At 49.1% G+C, this 18,514-nt stretch overlaps 2 protein-coding genes across 4 annotated transcripts; one reads left to right on the top strand and one right to left on the bottom strand.

Annotated features, from left to right (window-relative positions):
* Positions 1-765: 765 nt before the first annotated feature.
* Positions 766-6,825, top strand: FAM219B (family with sequence similarity 219 member B). Of its 2 annotated transcripts, XM_054565355.1 has the most exons (5): positions 766-1,021; positions 1,230-1,317; positions 2,023-2,100; positions 2,418-2,466; positions 3,937-6,825. In XM_054565355.1, the coding sequence occupies exons 1-5, from the start codon at positions 808-810 to the stop codon at positions 4,099-4,101; spliced, it is 594 nt and encodes a 197-aa protein (XP_054421330.1). In that variant the 5' UTR covers positions 766-807; the 3' UTR covers positions 4,102-6,825. The 2 variants fall into 2 exon arrangements, with proteins under 2 accessions (XP_054421330.1, XP_054421339.1); XM_054565364.1 differs by lacking the exon at positions 3,937-6,825 and having other exon boundaries at positions 2,216-2,490.
* Positions 6,826-6,878: 53 nt separating this feature from the next.
* Positions 6,879-15,298, bottom strand: MPI (mannose phosphate isomerase). 2 transcript variants are annotated; one of them, XM_054565334.1, is made up of 8 exons: positions 15,241-15,298; positions 14,644-14,771; positions 13,545-13,745; positions 12,658-12,799; positions 11,908-12,090; positions 9,915-10,088; positions 8,857-9,065; positions 6,879-8,554 (listed from the first exon to the last, which is right to left on the bottom strand). In XM_054565334.1, exons 1-8 carry the CDS (start codon positions 15,254-15,256, stop codon positions 8,336-8,338), a joined length of 1,272 nt encoding a protein of 423 aa, XP_054421309.1. In that variant the 5' UTR covers positions 15,257-15,298; the 3' UTR covers positions 6,879-8,335. The 2 variants fall into 2 exon arrangements, with proteins under 2 accessions (XP_054421309.1, XP_054421317.1); XM_054565342.1 differs by lacking the exon at positions 14,644-14,771 and having other exon boundaries at positions 15,241-15,280.
* Positions 15,299-18,514: the final 3,216 nt, after the last annotated feature.

The raw sequence follows: 18,514 nt of genomic DNA, 5'->3' as shown, positions 1-18,514 counted from the left end.
CGAGATTTGGCAGTTTCTACAATGATCTGGACGTTCTTTCCAGCCAACTACAATCACATTCCTTGGGACCAGAGAAGTCATGAGCCATGACAGCTCCGTGCCTTACCTACTACACACAGATTCACTGCGCACTTTCACCCTTCTTTCTACATCCTATTTTACCCTTGTTTGTTGCTCGCTGTATGAGGGATAGTGACATTAGTTCCATTTTAAAATGTGGAAACTGAGGCCTACAGAGGGTCTGGCCTCGTCCAACGTCTCAGACACCACTACGTTCAACTTAAACATGGTTCAATTTAATTTTTGAAGCTCGTTGTTACTCCTGTAACGTGGTTTTCGCGTCAGTTCCATCAGCCCAGGCACTGCCTCTAGTTATGTGACCTCCACAAAGTCCTTGAACCTCTCCTGGGCTTGTTTCCTTTCCTGAAGAGCGCTAACACCGCCCTTTCTCGTACAGTTCTTTTTGCTTCAATCCACGCTCTCCTGGGTCCGCCCTTGGGGAGCTCCGGTTGTGGCGATAGGACCTGCGGGGCACACCCGGACCCTCCATAAATATCAACATTTGATTTTGACTAGAGACAGTTGGCTTCTGCAAGGCCCGATCCTGACCGATCACAAGTACCGCAACGCTCCAGGAAGGAGTGACTGGAACTGCCCCGCCCCCGGAAGAACGGAAAGGCGGTGCCACGCCCTCAGTAGGCGTGGCCGGAAGCTCCTTGTGTACGGACCGCGCCTGCGCGCCGCTATCTTGTTCAACGCGCTCTTAGACTATTGCTCGGTAGCCACTAGGTGGGGCGTGGCCAGGCCATGGCGACCGGGGAGCCAGGGCGGCACACTGCAGGTACCTCTATCTCGGGACCCCGGCCCGGCGGGGCCCCAGGCCACGTGGCACGAGCTGCGGGCCCGCTCTCCGGGCGAAGCGGCCGCGGAGTCCTCCGACTGGGAGAACGGTCCCCAGCAGCTGTGGAGAAGCGGGGGCCGTACATGGTGATGCGCGTGCCTTCCATTCAGACCAAGCTACGTGAGTGCGGCCGGATGGGTTGGCTCTGCCTGGGCGGGCTGCCGCGGCCCCCGGGCGGGCTCCAGAGTTCCGCTGGGGAGACCACGGAGAGGCACCTGCAGCCCGCTCCTGTACCTGAAAATCTGTTCGACAAGAGCGGGTGCCTAGCGTTTGGGAGACCTGGCGGAGTGGGGAAGACCCCGCTTACTTGGGCCTCTTTGATTTGCAGAGAAGCACCGGGACCTGGCCAAGGCTGTTTTGCGAAAAAAAGGCATGCTGGGGGCCTCGCCGAACCGCCCCGATTCTTCAGGGAAAAGGTGTCAAGCCGGCTCCACCTCCTCTGTGCAAACACTTTCCCATAGTCCCCTGGCAGGAAGACAGGGAACTCAGGTTTAAGGATCAGCTAGGGATTCCCCTGACGTCAACCTGTCAGGTTCACTATTTTAAAATAGGAAGAGTAACGACCTTCCCCACCCCACCTTTTAATAACGTGATGGTGTCAGGGCAAGGGCTTTGGAAAACAAGGAGTTTTGTCAGGGCTTAGAATCATTCACGAAGTTAGGGAGGAGCATGTCGGCTGGGTCCCCAGGAGTGATGTTGGAGAGCAGTGTGGGAAGAGCCAACGATGTATATATTTTTTAAAACAGAGTGGTAAACTCAGGGTTGGATAGGACCTTATTCAATACCTCTTAGAGATAGAAGCTGAAACTCGGGTGAAGAGATTTGTATGAGGACTTGTGGTTTTTCTTTTCTCTAGTTAAATACGGTGGCTGGTGGTGGAGAATTTTCCTGAGTGATAAAAGTTTGGCTTTTCCTTGGAAGCAGTAGGGGCAGTGGGGAAGTGCATATTCCGAGGAGTTGTAGCGAGATACATGCCTGGCAGTAGTGGCTGTGTGACCAAGTCGAAGGCAAGTCAGGAGTAGTGCAGTCAGTTCTTATTCCATAAGGGCGTGGATTCTGGCTTTCCCTGTAAATGCTGGTGCTTTTATCTATGATTGATTTCTTCCCTCATCTTCCCCCAGGTCAGTGAAGTTTAACAAGGGCTATACTGCTCTTAGTCAGAGTCCAGATGAAAACTTGGTGTCCCTCAACTCTGACAGGTGAGTGCTTTCCTTGGTAATAATACCCCTTGGGGAGTGACTTGGGTAAACTGTAGATTGCTTGGTACCTTTGCTAGTTCCTTATGTCTTCCAAAATGCTTCGTGCATGTTCCAGGGCTGTCTTCTTTGGAGCACTATCCCTTACCAAGATGGCTTGCTTAGCGGACTTAGAGGATTCATGCTGCTCTTGGATTTGGAGTATCAGCCTTGTCTGGGAGAATCTTAAGTCCTATAGACCCCCTTGCATGCTCTCCACCTTGCCATTTGCAGCTGTGCTCCACAGGCATCCCCCTGAATTGACTGTCTTCCTCTTCTAGTGATGGGGAGCTGGAATCCAGATACTCTTCCGGGTATTCCTCTGCAGAGGCAAGTCCAGAGTGCCTTCCTGCGCGGGGCCATGCATCAGGCAGTGTCACCACCACTGCCAAATCCTTGTCTAGTGCTTGCTGTATGCATAGCACTGTACCAGACTTCCGGTTGGTTCTCCAGTCTTGTACTCTGCCCTCTTCCCACAACAGAGGTATAGGTGTCTGAGGAGGGCAGTTGAAAGTCCAGGAAACCATACACTCATAGGGCTGGAAATGATCTCACAAATTTTTTAGTCCATGCTACCACTGAGAGAAGGAACTCTCTATATAAATCACAGCTACGTGTTTACTAGCCTCTGTTGGCTTCTTGTAATCAGATACTCACTACCTCCAAGAAACATTGCTGCCTGTCCTCCCCCTAAGACATATGGATAATTTCTTCTTCGGGTAGCTCTTAGAGGTGAGTCTCCCTCATTAATTTGAAATGTCTCCTGCAGCCTGGACTCGGTGGTCCTAGGCATGCCCTCCAGTGTCACACAGTAATTCTAGTCTTCCTTCTTTTGATTATCTTATATCGGGGATTAGCATTTCTCCCTCCTCTGGCCATCTTCTACCAAGCTTGCTTTCTTCCAGGCCAAACAACTTCTGTTCCATCTATAGGAATTCAGACTGAGGTACTCTTGGGCTGGCCTTTGGATATGTTTCCAGAGTTATTGTCCCAGACAGAAACAAGGGACGTAGAGTTCTGGCATGTGCAGTTTACTGCCTGTTATAGAAGTGAAGTAACATGACTGTACACCGCTGGTATTTCTTGCTTTTTCTCCTAGAAACTGTTGGCTACCTCCAAGTTTCTGTCCAAGAAATAGAGGCAGTTTGTACATTGTATCCTCCTTGAATATCTGGGTGCCTCAGATTGTTCAAACTAAGAAAATAAAAATTAGCCAGGACCCAGAGTAAGCCATGCACTGTTCCCAGTTTGACTTTCCTTCTGCTCAGCAGAACTGGTAAAGCCAGGCTGACAGACTCCACTTTGCAGGAAACGAGTTCTGCTGGCCTCAAAGGACAGTATGTCTAACCATCATTGCAGACAAAGCTGTTATCCACCCTGTTCTGTATTTATGTTCCTTTACTATTTTACCCCATCGTTCTGGTGTCATCGTCCCATATTATCCAGACATCATGAGGACCAATCAGGGTTACCAGTGGGAATGATTATCAAACATAATCTAGAATCTGGTATTTACATGAGATTCCTTAGTATTCTTTAGTGAAAGTAGCTCCTCGGGGGGTTTGTGACTGTGCAGCCTGGACAGTACTGGCTGAGAGCCCTGGATGCCCCTCACCGCTGGCTGGGGCACAGGTAGGAAAAGCTGGCACTTCCGCCTGTAGTCCAGGCATGTGTGGGATTGACCTGAGGGTGGAGCATTGACAGGAAGCTCTCTGGTAAGGGAAGGTGGGTCTGCATTTTGGGCAGCAGTTATTTCTGCTTTGCAGCTTGGCTTATAGTTTTCTCTCCTGCTCTTAGCAGGTGAACCAGGATGTGAGCCGCCAGCTGCTCCAGGATGGGTATCACCTGGATGAGATTCCAGATGATGAGGACCTGGACCTCATTCCCCCCAAGCCTATGGCCTCCTCAACGTGCTCCTGCTCCTGGTGCTGTCTTGGGGACTCTTTCTCTTGTACCCTCCAGTAGACATAACCCCCTAAAATGGGCCCTGCTTGTCATGCCTGCAGGCCCCTTTTGGTTCTTCATAGGAAAACAGAGTGCAGTGGGAACTGCCGTCAGCCCCAGAATCACTTGAGGTACTGACCTTCCAGGAAGTCAGTGACCTGCAGTTGCTCCTTACCTGGTGCTGCTCAGGCCAGAGGCCCCCATCTGGGTGATAGGGTGATACGTGGAATTCTGCAGTTTTCCTCTGCTGTTGGAGCAGAGTTTAGTGAAAACACTTTAATAAGGGTAGGAATACAGGAATTCTGGCTCTTACAGTAAGTGACAAAGTTGGCTAAGAAAAACATTTGAAGACATCTTGACTGGTATGTGTAGTCATGCTCTTTGGAGGGGAAAAAAAAGCTTTTCTGTCCAGGTTGTGCTTGATGGTGAGGCAGAAAATAGCACTTCGTGCCTCGAAGCTAGGAATCTTTGGGAAAAAAAATTTAACTATGTGGGACCAGTTCAAGAAGTTCCTTAAGCTCTCCTCCTCTTCCTAGCTCCAAGATGTTTGCCCTTCAAGAGGGCATAAAGCAGAGCCCTTTGGCCCTCTTCTGGTTGTGCCTGACTATTGGAGGGAGGACAGTAGTTTGCTTGATGACATAGGCTTCTAGAATCCCTGGACCGAGAGCATCCCCAACTGATCCAGCTGCATAGGTTTAGTGACTTGTGGTGAGCCTAATTAGAGAGAAACTGCTCCATTATGTACATACTTGTATGTCTTAACTTGGTTGCCAGTCTTCTGCTTGGTCTTTGCTAGTTTCTCCACCCAGATTTTGAGCTGTTGGCCCAGAAGCCTGTCTACAGATTTTGGTTATACCAGCTGAGAGTTGCGGGGAGCATTCAGGTGCCTTCCAGTTAACCTTTTAAAGTGGAGAAGTAGCAAAGGGTGAGAAGTAAACTCGCTATGGGCTCTGACTAGATGGAGGCTCACAGACAGGATGGGGAGTAGAGACCTGTATCAGCTCCCAAAATCCCTGCCTGAGGAGATAATCTGCCGTTGCAGAGGGCCTCCCTTCACTCTAGTGGTGGCCATCCCATTGTGTCCAGCTCTCGAGATTCCTCTGATCACAGCATGTACCTCACAGTGGATACTTAGGAGTGGACTTTTTACAGTGAACCTCTTGGTGCAACAGAGCCTCTCTCAACCCCCATGTGAACACAGCAAAGATGGCATAATCCCCATGACCCTTGCTAGACCACACCTCTCCCTAGAATTTAGTTTTACAATGTTTCTGTGTTTTGCCTTACCTAGAACCATGGTGAGGACAGTGTTCCCAGCCTAAGGAGCATGATAGTCGGGATTGGAATGTGGGCACCACATGGGAAGGTGCCTGGTTTGTTGACTCATTTGACATCCTATGACCACTAGGAGTATATGAGGGATGGCATGGATTCTCTTGTTCTACTACTACCAGCTGACTGGAAGACAAGAGAATTTCAGATAAAAAGGTATATGACTGTGCTCTTGAGGATAATCCTATTAGTGCTTGTTTGACATCTATCTTGGCCCTTTTCTCAAGTCTCAGAGAGCTAAGAAGAATACAGTGTCCCAAGGGCTGTAGCTAACTTTTATTCTCCAATCTAGCGGTGTCATGGCAGGAAGGAGATAGGACAGGGATGTTGGGGTCTGGGTAGGGGAGGGAGATGGTTATTCTCTTCTGGAATGGGGCTCTGCAACTCTACACAGGTGTCACCCATTCTGAGCACTTTGTTCAGATGCTTGCGAGGAGTGAGGACATCTCCATCTTGAACCCCTTCCCCATCCACAGAGACTATATCCAGGCCTTTCTGGTTTGTGCAGGGGTAGAGAAACACATGCAGAAGGCTCAGGTGTAGGACCATGTAAAAGAAAACAGTGGTAACAGGAAACCCAGTGAAGGCCAGAAAGTGCTGTGACAGCCAAGTGTGGGGCAGTTTTCTGTTGGGGAGTTGGTTAATACAGTGGACAGAGTAGCCTAAGCATTTGACAGAAGCTGGGGGTGAAGGTAGCAACAGGATCCCATGACTAAGGCCCTCCAGGTGATTGTTGCAGTCAGTCAGTACTAGGGTATTTGGCTGCAACAGTCTCTGAGAGGATGTTCCAGAGCTGGTTCACCCTGAGTGGAAGGGATTACCTTTGTGGGAAAAGTTGCAGGAACTGGAAATGGGGCACAGTGTGCAGTGAGACAGAATAAAAATGGTCAGTTGTTTGGGGCCAGAGGCTAACATATCACCAAAAGGCACCAACGTGCCCAGAGCCAATCTGCCTTCACTGAGAGTGCTGGATGTTCTACAGGTGACCCCTGGGGAGAAGGCTATAGTTCGGCTTACTTCACAGGTGGGAGTGGTTCTGTATGGTATTTACAGAGTACTCTACAGAACCCCTGGCTTAAACTTCTTATAAGCTCTGGGGTTCTTATAAGCTCTGTAAGTTTATAATAAATAGTCACACTGGTTGAGCTCTCTCTGTTGTAATAGCATTTTTCAGAAAAGCCCAGGCTGCAGTCATTGTCCCTTACGAATTCTGAAATGAAGAAGTAGCCTAATAGCCCCAGCTGTAACCATTCCTTGTAGGACCTCCTCTTCTTTTTCCTGTTGACAATGGACATGATTTTCAGGCCTGCCTCACTGGAGGCCATAGGTGGAATCAGTCTTTGCACATCACTTCTCTTTAGAATGAGCTCCCCTTAGCAGACCCTGTCTTCCTAGGTGATTATTACTTATTTTTAGTTAAGGAAATTTGGGGGCCAATAAAAACCCCAGAACAGATTGTCCAGAACTTTTTTCTTTTTTAAAGATTTTATTATTTTTAGATAGGGTAAGGGAGGGAGAGAAACACCAATGTGTGATTGCCTCTTAGACCCACTTTCCCTATTGGGGACCTTGCCTGCAACCTAGGCACGTGCCTAACTGGGAGACGAACTGGCAACCCTGTTTCGTAGGCCACTGCGCCACACCAGCCAGGGCCAGGACTTTCTTTGAATGTAGTTTCCTAGAATTCAGTTTTGTGAGAATCTAAACCCTTACCACCCCCCAAGAAGGAACCAATAGCCTGGGCCCCTGCTTAGTCTGGGGTGGTAAGATCTAAGACTGTTGATCAGAATCTTAAGTGGTGAAACAGCTCTGTAACCTCCTGAAGAAGTATGTCACATCTGAGAGGGTAGGCTCAGGGAGAGTATATGCTCTCCTAGGTACTTCCTGCCAGTTTAGAAAAAGTTACCCTTCACAAGATGAATTGTCATGTCGCTGTATCTACAATGACTGAATGTGTTCTGGAGAAGTGGCTGGCAAACTTCGTCTGTGAAGGGCCAGTCTGGCACCATCTACACAACTTTGTAACCTGAGAGCAGGAAAGGCAGTTATGTAAATAGTAGGTGTGGCCAAACCCAGCCTGCTGGCCTTAGGTGCTGTTCCTTGCCCAAAGGCCTTTTCTAACCCAGGAGAATCTTGCTCTTTAGACCCACTTTCCTTTCTGCAGATCTGGAGGGCCCAGTGCCTGCCTGCAAGCTCTCTACATCGGAGATTGTAGCTGGCCTCTGCTCCCACCCCTTCCTACAAAAGGGCTCTGAAGTCTGGCCTACCCATTTCAGGGACTAGACAGCCAAAGGCTCAGTGCCTCTTACCCCACAGCCTCAACACAAGATCTTCAATTGCTTTGACAAAGCAAGAGGGTGATGAGGAGCAACACTGGCCCACCAGCCTCCCTTTTCACTTCCTCTCAGCTGCTGAGGAAATGGGCAGTCCCAAGGCCAGAACCCTGTTCCTAGAAATCAGTTACGTAAGGTCCTGCCTGGGTATAGGTTGGTTAGAGCATTGTCCTGATAAATCAAGGATGCAGGTTTGATCCCCGGTCAGGATACACACAAGAATCAGCCACTGAACGCATAAATAAATGGAACAACAAATCAATGTTTCTCTCTCAAATCAATAAAGAAATTGGTTACCTACCCTTTTGCTCTACCTGAGTCTTATCATAGATTTTTACCAGCCTAACACTGTAGTGAAAACAGCTGCTCTCCTGTGTGGAGTCTGGTTCAGGTGTGAGAATATAAGTGGAGTGTTGGTTCTTAACCCTCACATGGGTCCCCCCCCTCCTAGGAAGATGGTTCAGCCTAGGCCTGCTCAGGAGTCACTACCTCAGAGTTTAGAGCAGGGGTGAGTTTGGGCTGGGCCTAAGGAGGAAAGGCTGGTCAGGATTTCAGGTTACTAGGAAGGAGAGCCAGTATGGAGACAGCCTCTACAGCAGACAGCAGGCACGGAATATCAGCAGATCCTCGGGCATAGTGAGCTTCAGTGAGACACTCTCATTGGCCCCAATGAAGAGTACCCCACCACGCTGCAGGGGGGTTACTGCTTGGGCTGTGGGAGTGCTGGCTGTCACCATACCCCGCACCATCAGGAGGATGCTGGCGGAGTCCAGTGCCAAGATCTTATACTCAGTGACTGAGCCCGGGACCTGAGCGGGAAGAAACAAAAGAATGGTGCAGCTTAGACTCCGCTCCTACAGCTCACAGGTGTAGAACAGCAAGGGCAACGAGAGGAAGTGCTCTGCTGCCTTATCTTCCATTGCTCAGATTCTGACAGCATGGAGGCGTACATCTGGTCCCTGGCACAGAAAGGAGTAGGCAGGCCTTGTAGCCATCTCTCACCAAATGAGCTTCACAGAAAGGAGACCCAGCCCAGGTACAATACACATTGTGGCCTTTGTCAGGGATTTTCATGCCCCACAAAAAAGGCCCACCATTGCCCCCTACTCACCTCTATCTTCATAACAGTGAAGTCTGGCACAGGGGGGTCATAGATAGAAAGGTAGGGGTCTTCCTGACTCCGTGTTGGAGGAAAGAGCCTGTCCTTGCTGGGGCTGGGGGTATAGCTGAGCATTTCACACAGAGTTGGCACATCGATAAACTTGGGTGTCAGGCCAGCACGTACTGTGTTATCTGAACACGCCATGCATTCCACGCAGTCTGGGGGTAGAGAATTGTCACGTGCTAAGCTAAAGAGGATGCCTTGGAGTTAGGCTCTCCAAGGCTGGTTCTTCTAACTTGAGCGCCACAAACCCCGTGCTTAGAATTGCATTCTCTGGGAGAATGAGCTAAGAGATGCCAAAAACATAACAGGTCACCCACTATTGTCAGGGGCAGTCATGTGCACCCTTGGAGGAACACCCAACCCTCCTCACACTCTAATTCTCCCACAAAATCCTGTCCATGTGTGGATAAATGGCCAACAGTCAAAATGTAGCACCTTTCTGCGGCAACATGTATTTTAACGTAAAACCTCTGGATTGATAGGACATAATGAAGAAGGCAGTGTGATGCAGGGAGGAGAACAGCTGCCATTAGGTGGTTTTTTGTTTTTAATTTAATGATTTTTAGAGGGACATCAATTTGTTGTTCCACTTACTTATGCATGCATTGGTTGATTCCTATATGTGCCCTGACCAGGGATCAAAACCTGCAACCTTGGTGCATCAGGAAGATGGTCTAACCAACTGAGCCACCCAGTGAGGGCAGAGAGAACAGTCTTGACCCAGGTATAGCCTAGGTTCAAACTGTGGTTCCCATACATCAACAGGGTTTAATATGAGAGTATCATGACCTTGTATAGTCAGTGAGAAGATGTTAGCAGTGTCTGACACTAACCTGGCACTCATCACCCCAACTGGCTGCTGCCCTGCTGACTCCCAGAACCCTCGTGGGTGAGAGCTGGATGGGACCTTAAAGGTCTCCTTGACCACCCTCTCCCCGTTGTCTAGATGGGGAAACAAGGCCCAAAAGGGATGCAGTGGGGCTTACTGCTGAAATGTGGCTCACCTCCTTCCAGGTAGGCGTGGGGTACATTGGCCTCCAGAAACATGGCTTCCCCTGGCTTCAGGATAAGCAGGTTCAGGAAGTATATGGCAAAGCATCCAATATCACCTGGATATTGCTGGTGCAGCTGCAGCAGAAGCTCCCCACAGATGTCTTCCACATTGTTACCAACTGCCACTGAGGGTCAGAGTACCCCAAGGTCACTTAGTGATATTCACTGCCATACACAGCCCCACCTTAGCTAGGGAGTCCTGGAGAAGTCCCTATCCACAGGAATCTAGACACTGGTGGGCAAATTTTCCCAACCATATGCCCAGCCTCTTGGAGACCAGTATTCCTTGATATTCCAGCCTGTCCAGATACCATTTTTCTCATTTGACCATCTATATGCCCAGCCCTACACTAGGCACTGAAAGAGCTAGAATGTTTTGGGGTTTTTTAGGACAGTGTTGCTCAACCTTGGCACTACTGACATTTTAGGCCAGGTAATTGTTGCGGGGTCTGTCCTGTGCATTGTAGGATTTTTAGCACCTCTATCCTCAAGATACCACTAGCACGCCAACCCAGGTTTTGACAACCAAAAGTGTCTCTAGACAATTGACAGTGTCCCCTAGTTGAGAACCAATGCTCTAGGAGCTCAAAATCTTAAGAGATAATCCAAGAGTTCTGTGTATCCCAGCCTATGTCTTTCCTTTTTTTAGCACTGAAAGTACTGCATCTCAGAAATTTACTCAATCCCAGGCTACCTGTGAAGGTGGTCACCCAGATAGCATGAGGAAGAATGCACCATGGGGCCAAAAGGTGTCCTTGCAGACTGACCAGGGGAGGGTGAGCTCAACTGGGGCTAGAGTGGTCGGTGAAGGCTTCTTGGAAATGGGTGGGGATTGGGGCAGTGGGCAGGGAGCTGACATGTCTTGAATTCATTGGAGGGAGAGTATTTGTAAGTAAAAGTAGGGCGTGACAGTGCCACAATAAAGAAACCAGCTGGTCTGGATTAGAGGGTGGTTCTGGGTTCATACAGACAGCTGAATGCCTACTCTGTGCTAAGCACTGGGCACACACACAAAGGTCAAGGAGACAGGTCCAAGGCCTATGTGTACACATGATATAAATTCACTGGTGCCACAGGATCTCTAGGCAGGAGGAATCAGTTCTGTGAGTGCAAGAATCCCTAAATGGACAGGCATGCAAGCAGAGAAAACACCAAAAAACAAAACATAGGGTAGGCCTGAGTAGGATAGGACAGGCATGCAAGCAGAGAAAACACCAAAAAACAAAACATAGGGTAGGCCTGAGTAGGATAGGACAGGCATGCAAGCAGAGAAAACACCAAAAAACAAAACATAGGGTAGGCCTGAGTAGGATAGTTCCTGTGGCTCAAAGGTAACAGGGGAAATGTGTAGAGACAGAGCCAGGAGAGTTTTGGAGTCACCTGGAGAAGGAGCTGGGGCCTCCTCACATGTGCCACATAAGCTCATAGTTTAAGAGTCCATTCTGCCTTGTTTTTCACTATACTGATTTTTCAAACCAAAGGTGACCACACCCACCGCAGTCATTTCCTGAACTCTCCTTAGTTAGCACAAGGTTGGGGACAGAGCAGGTATTTACTATCTACTGAGTGAGAACTCTGGACATCAGACCAATGGAGGGGAGGGAGGAGGCCCTTTCGTCTTCCTGCCACCTAGCCACAACGTACAAATCCATCCAATGGTGGCAGCTGTAGGGCTGGGGGGAAATCTCAATGCTTCACTGCCTGGTCAAAAACATCCTAATTGTCTTCCAGGTCAATCTGTCTCCAGCCATCTAGAGAAGATGGCCAGTTAGGAAGCATCATTCAACTGAGGGGCCTGCTTCACAAAGACTGTCACCAACAGGCTATCTAAGTCAGACCTGTTTTAGTGCTGCACTTGACAAAGCAGTTGAGAGCCCTGTGCCCCACTGCCTAGTGTCAGGGCCTAGGACAGGATGTTCCCCCCAGGCCTACAATGACACCTACCTTGCTGGGAGATACGCTTCACCAAGAGGTTCAGCTGTTCCACCACCACCTTCTTCTCACTTTTCATTAGGTGAGAGAAACAGCTCTGCAGAGCAGAGGACACAGCCTGGGAGTTCTGGCTCAGGCTCTGCTTCAGCTGTGTTGTCGCATCATCTCCAATTAGGAACTGGAACTCAGGCACTTCTGCAGGAAGGCCAGGCCAGGGCCCATATCAGAAATGGCAAAATGGCCTGACTGGTGTGGCTCAGTGGGTTGAGCACCAGCCTGTGAACCAAAGGGTCACTGGTTCGATTCCCAGTCAGGGCACATGCTTGGGTTGTGGGCCAGGTTCCCAGTAGGGAGCATGCGAGAGGCAACCCCACACTGATGTTCCTCTCCCTCTCTTTCTCCCTCCCTTTCCCTCTGTCTAAATATAAATAAATAAAATCTTTAAAAAAAAAAATGGCAAAATGGTACCTATATAAGTGAGAAGCTGCAGAAGGCCTACCCACCCCATCCCTAACCAAGGAGTCAGGCAATGCTAAGCAAACTTTGCAGTGAAAACTGACTGTTCACCACTAGCCCTCTGCAACACCACTTGAGCCTGGTCTCATGGGATTGTCCCAGTGGCTTCAAGAATTCATAAGGCCAACCAGCCCTTCAGTTCCTGTAACATTCTGTCTGTTCCTGGCCACAGTTCCAGCTCTATCCTGGGATGCCCATGCATCCTAGGCCCAATATGCATGCTCTCAGCATTTTGCCCAACCTTACTTGTCAGAAAAGTCACAATTTCCTCAACTGGCCGGAAGCCACATAAGCCCTGAAAGGAAGTGAGGGCAATGGCCATTTCTGGCTTATGGTTGGCATCAGGGTAGTGCTGTGGAGCCTGGAGGTGCAGCTTCTCTGCCAGCTCCTGTGGGATGGCCAGGGGAAGAGGATGGTCAAAGTGCAGCCATCACCTAGCAGGACACCGATCCCACCCAGGCCTTGCTCCCTCCCCTCCCCAGTTACCAGATAGCAGTAGCTTCTTACTTCTGGCAACAAGCCCAGTCAAAAGCATAGTGCAGAAACTCCAGGTTCAGCCAACCCAGAGCAGGGACATGCACCAAATCTGGTGAGACTGGGGCAGACTTTAAGAGACCTTGACTGTGAAGCAGAAAACCCAAACACTAGGCCACACTCTGCCACTACAAGCTGTATGACTTTGGGTAAATCCCTCACTTCTCTAGGTCTTACTTTGCCCATCTAGAAATGAAGACAAATGCTTATGATGTGACTCATGGGCTTGCTGCACAAAGCTCTCTGGAGGTGAAGCTGAGGCAACAGCTAGGGTACCTGCCCTGCCCTGAATGGCAAACTCTCCCAGAGAGCCAAGTGGGTAAATGTCAGATATGAACTGTCCTGGGCTGGGTGGAGAGAGCTCAGAAAAAGCTCGGAGAAATTCCCCTGGCACAAGCTGGTCTGCTGTTCACTTAGAATTAGCTGCCAGCAAGTGTCATGAGTACCTGGCCTTACCTAGCTAAACCAGGAGTTGTCAGGCCTAGATTTAGCTTTGAGCTAAAGCTTGGCATGGGTGGGGTAAAAGCAGCAGTAAGTCTTAAGCAGGCCCTAACATAAGCTCTTCTCTACCCTGATTGTACCACACTCTGACCCTGTACCTTGTTAGGGTGTGCCTGGATGGAGAGGGCTGTTCCAACTGAGAGCACTTTGAAGAGGAAGGGCAACGTGCCATTAAAGCTGTCCTTGACCTTTGAGCCCAAGCAGTCCTGGTTCTCAGCGATCCACTGGCCTAAGGTCTTCTGTGAGATGCTATTGTCAAGAATCTTGGCATCTCCCCGGGGGTGGGTCCCCATCCACAGCTGGAAAAACAGGAAATTTGGGAGGAAAGCAGGGAGAACCTAGAATCACCAGTTTGCCTGCCTTAATCCCAGTTACCCTGTGTTCCCAACAGGGCAGCGGAGTCCTAAGACAGGCCTCCTAAGGCTGAATATAAATGCTCATGCCATCTTGGTCATGAAGGGATGCAGCAGACCCCAGAACATCAGGAATCAGGAGACACAGACTCTACTTCTAACCAGCTGTGGAGGCTAGGACTAGTTATTTCCTGTCTCTGGGTCTCAATTTTCTCATCTGTCCACAAGTATGACACCTGCACTGTCAAGGTCACGGAAAATCTGACTCTCAAATGGCTCTGTGAGGTGTTAGAAGTCATTTTTGCAGGTCTCAGAGTCAGAAGCCAAAGCCTCCTCATGCTTTGTCTTTTTCTCTACTAAATGGGCCGGACTCATGACTGGTGTGGCTTGGTTGGGCATTGTTGCCAGTTCAGTTCCCTGTCAGGCCACATGCCTGGGTTGTGGGTTCAGTCCCTGTTCAGGACTTGTAGGAGAGGCATCCAATAGATGTTTCTCTCCTTCTCTTTCTCCCTTCCTTCCCCCCTTCTAAAATTAAATAAATAAAATCTACTTTTAAAAAATGTAAAAGTAAAATTTTTAATTGTCAAAGACGACAAAATTCAGTAAGTGCCATGAGTTCTTTGAGGAAGACAGTACTGGAAATCCCAGCCTATTATGAGAAAACCTTTCTGCCACCATCGGGGTTCATCACCCTGCACTGATTTGGAGCCTAAAGGGCCTCCTCCTCCTCCTCTATTTCCTCCCCCTCCCTGGTGATCCACTGACTTGCCTCAGGCCCTATGTGTGGAGGAGTGCCTTGGTCTCACCTGCGGTCACGTGGGCTGAAACACAGCCCAGCTCTCACCTCTGCATATGGCTTATCCTCTGAGATTCGGGCCAGTGGGTCACTGCTGGCCAGCAGCCGAGCCACTTCACTGTTGGAACCCATCTTCCCCCAGGCATACTGCTGCACCACGCAGGAAAGTGGGAATACTGGGGGCACAGAAAAAGGGTCAGCTTCCACTCCACCCGAGGCCTGACTCTACTGTCCCGGGGAAACTTGACAACTCAGGGTTTTGTCTGGGGGAATAAGTCAAATAAGGGGTTTGTAAGTTGTTAGTTGAGACCCTTGTCCTCCGCAGGCCTCAATGTTCCCACCTATAAAACGGCCAGTGAGGATCTTCTGCAGATGTGAGGCAGATAGTTGCGCTGAGGTGAGGGGAAGGGAGCGGAAAGAAACTTTTCCACCGCACTCGATCCTCGGCAGCCAGCCCCCCGCTCAAGACCTTCCTCGAGGGCAGCAATAACGACTCAGCCCCATCGCTGGTGTCCCTCATCTGCCCGAGGCCTGTCCATCTCCGAGAAGTCCCAAGGGTGCGTTCGACCTAGCGTATCAAGTCGGAAAGGGACCCCAAGACGCAATCCACCCCCTCGATCGACTGCACTCCGACGCAGAGCTCACCTCGCTGAGCGGTCATCCTTGCAGCACTGGACGTGGCTTCTCGCACGTTACCCTTCCCGGCAGCACCCGCGGTCCCTCTGCACCCAGAGCTTCATGGGAAACGTAGTTCCTTAAGCTTATTCCCCGCGGCCTGAGAGACCCGGGAGGCCCTGTGGCCCCTCCGCCCTCCAGCAACTTGGAAAAGCCTCCACCAGCTCAGAGGATTCCAGCCTACAATCTTAGATCTCAGCATTCTTTCACTTGTTTCCTCACCGGACATTTATTGAGAACCTGCCAAATGCCACGGGTGGTTCTAAGGGCGAAAGAGATATTGAATAAGATACCTATTCCTTTGCCTTTGTACAGCTTACATTCTGGTGAAGGGAAGATAAGAAAACAAGTATAATAAATCAATCTTATAGTACGTTGGAAAAGTAGTGCTAGGGAAAGGAGGTGGGTGGCAGTTTGCAGAATTTAAAATGTGTAGGCAAGCCTCATTTGAAACGCTGACAGTTAAGCACAGACTTGGAGGTGAAAAGGAGTATTCTGGGCAAAAGAAAAAGCTAGAAGGAAGCCCATAAGGTTGGAACATGGGAATGTCCCTGTCATATGCTCGAGTAAATAGCAAAGAAGCCAGTGTGGCTGGAGCTGAACGAGCAAGACGAGCGTGGCCAGAGAGGAAAGGCAGTGAGCGTAACTTTGGAAGCCATTGTGAAGACTTCGGGTTTTACTCCGAGTTTTACACTCATTAGCTGGTTTAAACAAAGAATTGCTGTGATCTAAGCAGGGCTTCACTGATGCTTGATCATGATGGCAAATGTCACCTGCAAGACCCTCTGAGCTTCACTTTCTTCACCTGTAAAATGGGATAATAAAGCTGCCCTGGTAGGCTTATTGGAGGTCAGATGACAGCAGGAAGGCGGTCAGCACTTGGGTGCTCCTCTCATCTTCCCTGCACTAAGTACTGCAGGACCCAGAACCCCGACCCCTTATCCAGGCTGAGCTGCTCACAAAGCACAAAAGTCAAGGAGTCACCAGGAGCCCTGCATGGCAAAGGCTGGGCTGGGCCTTGGATGTGGAATAATCTTGCTATATCCTGTGGAGAAAGGCTATGACATCTGGACCTCAGTTAATAGCCCAGGAGGAGGGCAGCCAGCTGGAGGGGCCCAAAAACACAGCTGCCAAAGCTCCCGGGAAGCTGGAGTAAGGGGCTACAGAGTCCTGACTCTGCGTCCCCATCTCCTTTAACCACACTGATTCCCACAGCTTCTACCACACATGACCAGGAAAAGAGGGGTTACTGTTTTCTCTGTTATGTCCAGCTGTGAACATGAACCTCTCCTGGGGTCCCCTGGCTCAAATAAATTAGCCTGCATTTCAAAGGAAGCTTTACCATACCCTAAGGAATAATAAAATGGAAAACACAAGAATCATACAAACAGCATGCCTCATATACCGCCTACCTTTTAATATCTCTCCTTTCCCTTATCCCCACTCCCCCAGCTACATGAACCTTTTAGAAGAGCAAGGGGTTAGTTTAGGCATAGGGTGTTCTTAGAACACCTCCCACTACGACTACCACTGAAGCCAGTTACAGTTACTTCCTCCGAGTATCTCTGCACAGGGAGGGAAGAACATAGATTGATAGGACAAAGCCTCCACCCCATTCCACCTTCTCCACCAACAGAAAAATGTATCTTTAAGGAAAACTAGGGTGTTTAGAGAACCTAGAACTTTTCACGCTTACCTCTTGCTTGTCTGCCTCTAGCAGTACTGATCATACTTTATGATCCAGTCAGGACCTGCTTTCCTCTCTCTCTTCTCTACTAAACTATGTGTCTAATTCAGCATTACATTTCTACCAGTGCCCAGCTGAGGGCTCAAGCTATTGCAGCAACTAACACTTGTTTGTTTTTTTACTAAATCCTGTGCTAAGCCCCTTTCAAGACTTCTCTCGCTTCATTTTCAAGACGACCCTGTGGGATAGGTACTGTCACAAGCTCCTCTTTAAGGATGAGAAAAATGGGTCTTGGAAAGATGAAGTAAGTGGTACAAGAGCATAGAGTTCCAGTCTGCTCTACTTCCTCCCCTATTGAATATGTGAATGAGTAAATAAATGCATGATGTCTCTTTCACAGGGAAGTAAACAGATCCCAGGAGTCTTTGGAGAAAGATGGGTGGGTCAGCTCTACATTGGTAATAACAAGTTCCAGTCTTTCTTTACCAGTCCACCATTATACTAGGTTGGGCATACAAGGAGGAGGCAGGACAGCTTCATGTTGCATAGACTGTGTTCTCAGGCTGCAGACCGCAAAGATCTCTGTATGCTGCCTGTGATATTGTAATATAATAACCAGCTCCTGACCAGAACTCCTAAAACCTTTGTAATTTCCTAAGTAATAAATGTACTAGGGGCATCTTTTGTTCTAATATTTAGTCTTTGAATATGGTTTCTGAGGCAGACCTCCTAAATTCCTTGGAATTTCCTGGGTTATCAGAGCACTTTCTGTCCTAATGAGGCAACTCTTGGTGGGCTCCTGGATAGCCTCAAGCTGTGGCTGGTCACCAGAAAGACCAAGCGTTGACTGGAAGCTTGTAACTTTCAGTCCCACCTTCCATCCTCCAGGGAGGGATGAGGGGAAGGATTGAGATAACTAGCAATCATGATCATGCATGCTTCCAGGTTGGTGAATACTTCCATGTGCCAAAGGGTGTTGCACCTGAATTCCACAGCACAGAAGCTCCTGCACTCAGGATGCAGACCCCACCCTATGTATCTCTTTAACTAGCTCTTCACCTGTATCCTTTATCATATCTTATATATGAAATCACTAAACAGCCCTGGCTGGTGTGGCTCAGTGGATTGAGCTCCAGCCTGGGAACCAAAGGGTTGCTGGTTCAATTCCCAGTCAGGGCACATGCCTGGGTTGCAGGCCAGGTCCTCAGTAGGGAGTGCACAAGAGGCAACTACACATTGATATTTCCCTCTCGTTCTCCCTCTCTTCCCCTCTCTCTAAAAATAAATAAAATCTTTTAAAAAAATATTTAGAAACCAGTAAATGTGTTTCCCTGAGTTCTGGAAGCCATTCTGGCAAATTATGGAACCTGACGAGGGGATTGTAAGAACTCTGATTTATAGAAGTAAAAATTACAGTCTGAATCTGACACTCGTGATTGCCATCTGAAGTGGGGGCCATCATGTGGGAGTGAGCCATTAACTTGTGGGAACTGATACTAATTCCGGGTAGTGTCAGAACTCAATTGAATAACACCCAGCTGGTGTCAGAGAATTGGT

This window comes from Pteronotus mesoamericanus, unplaced genomic scaffold (genome assembly GCF_021234165.1).
Source record: "Pteronotus mesoamericanus isolate MK-2021 breed Mesoamerican mustached bat unplaced genomic scaffold, CSHL_Meso_final contig_100, whole genome shotgun sequence".
Classification (NCBI taxonomy): Eukaryota; Metazoa; Chordata; class Mammalia; order Chiroptera; family Mormoopidae; genus Pteronotus; species Pteronotus mesoamericanus.
Note: the sequence above shows the minus strand (reverse complement) of the source record. Positions and strands in the feature narration are given on the sequence as shown.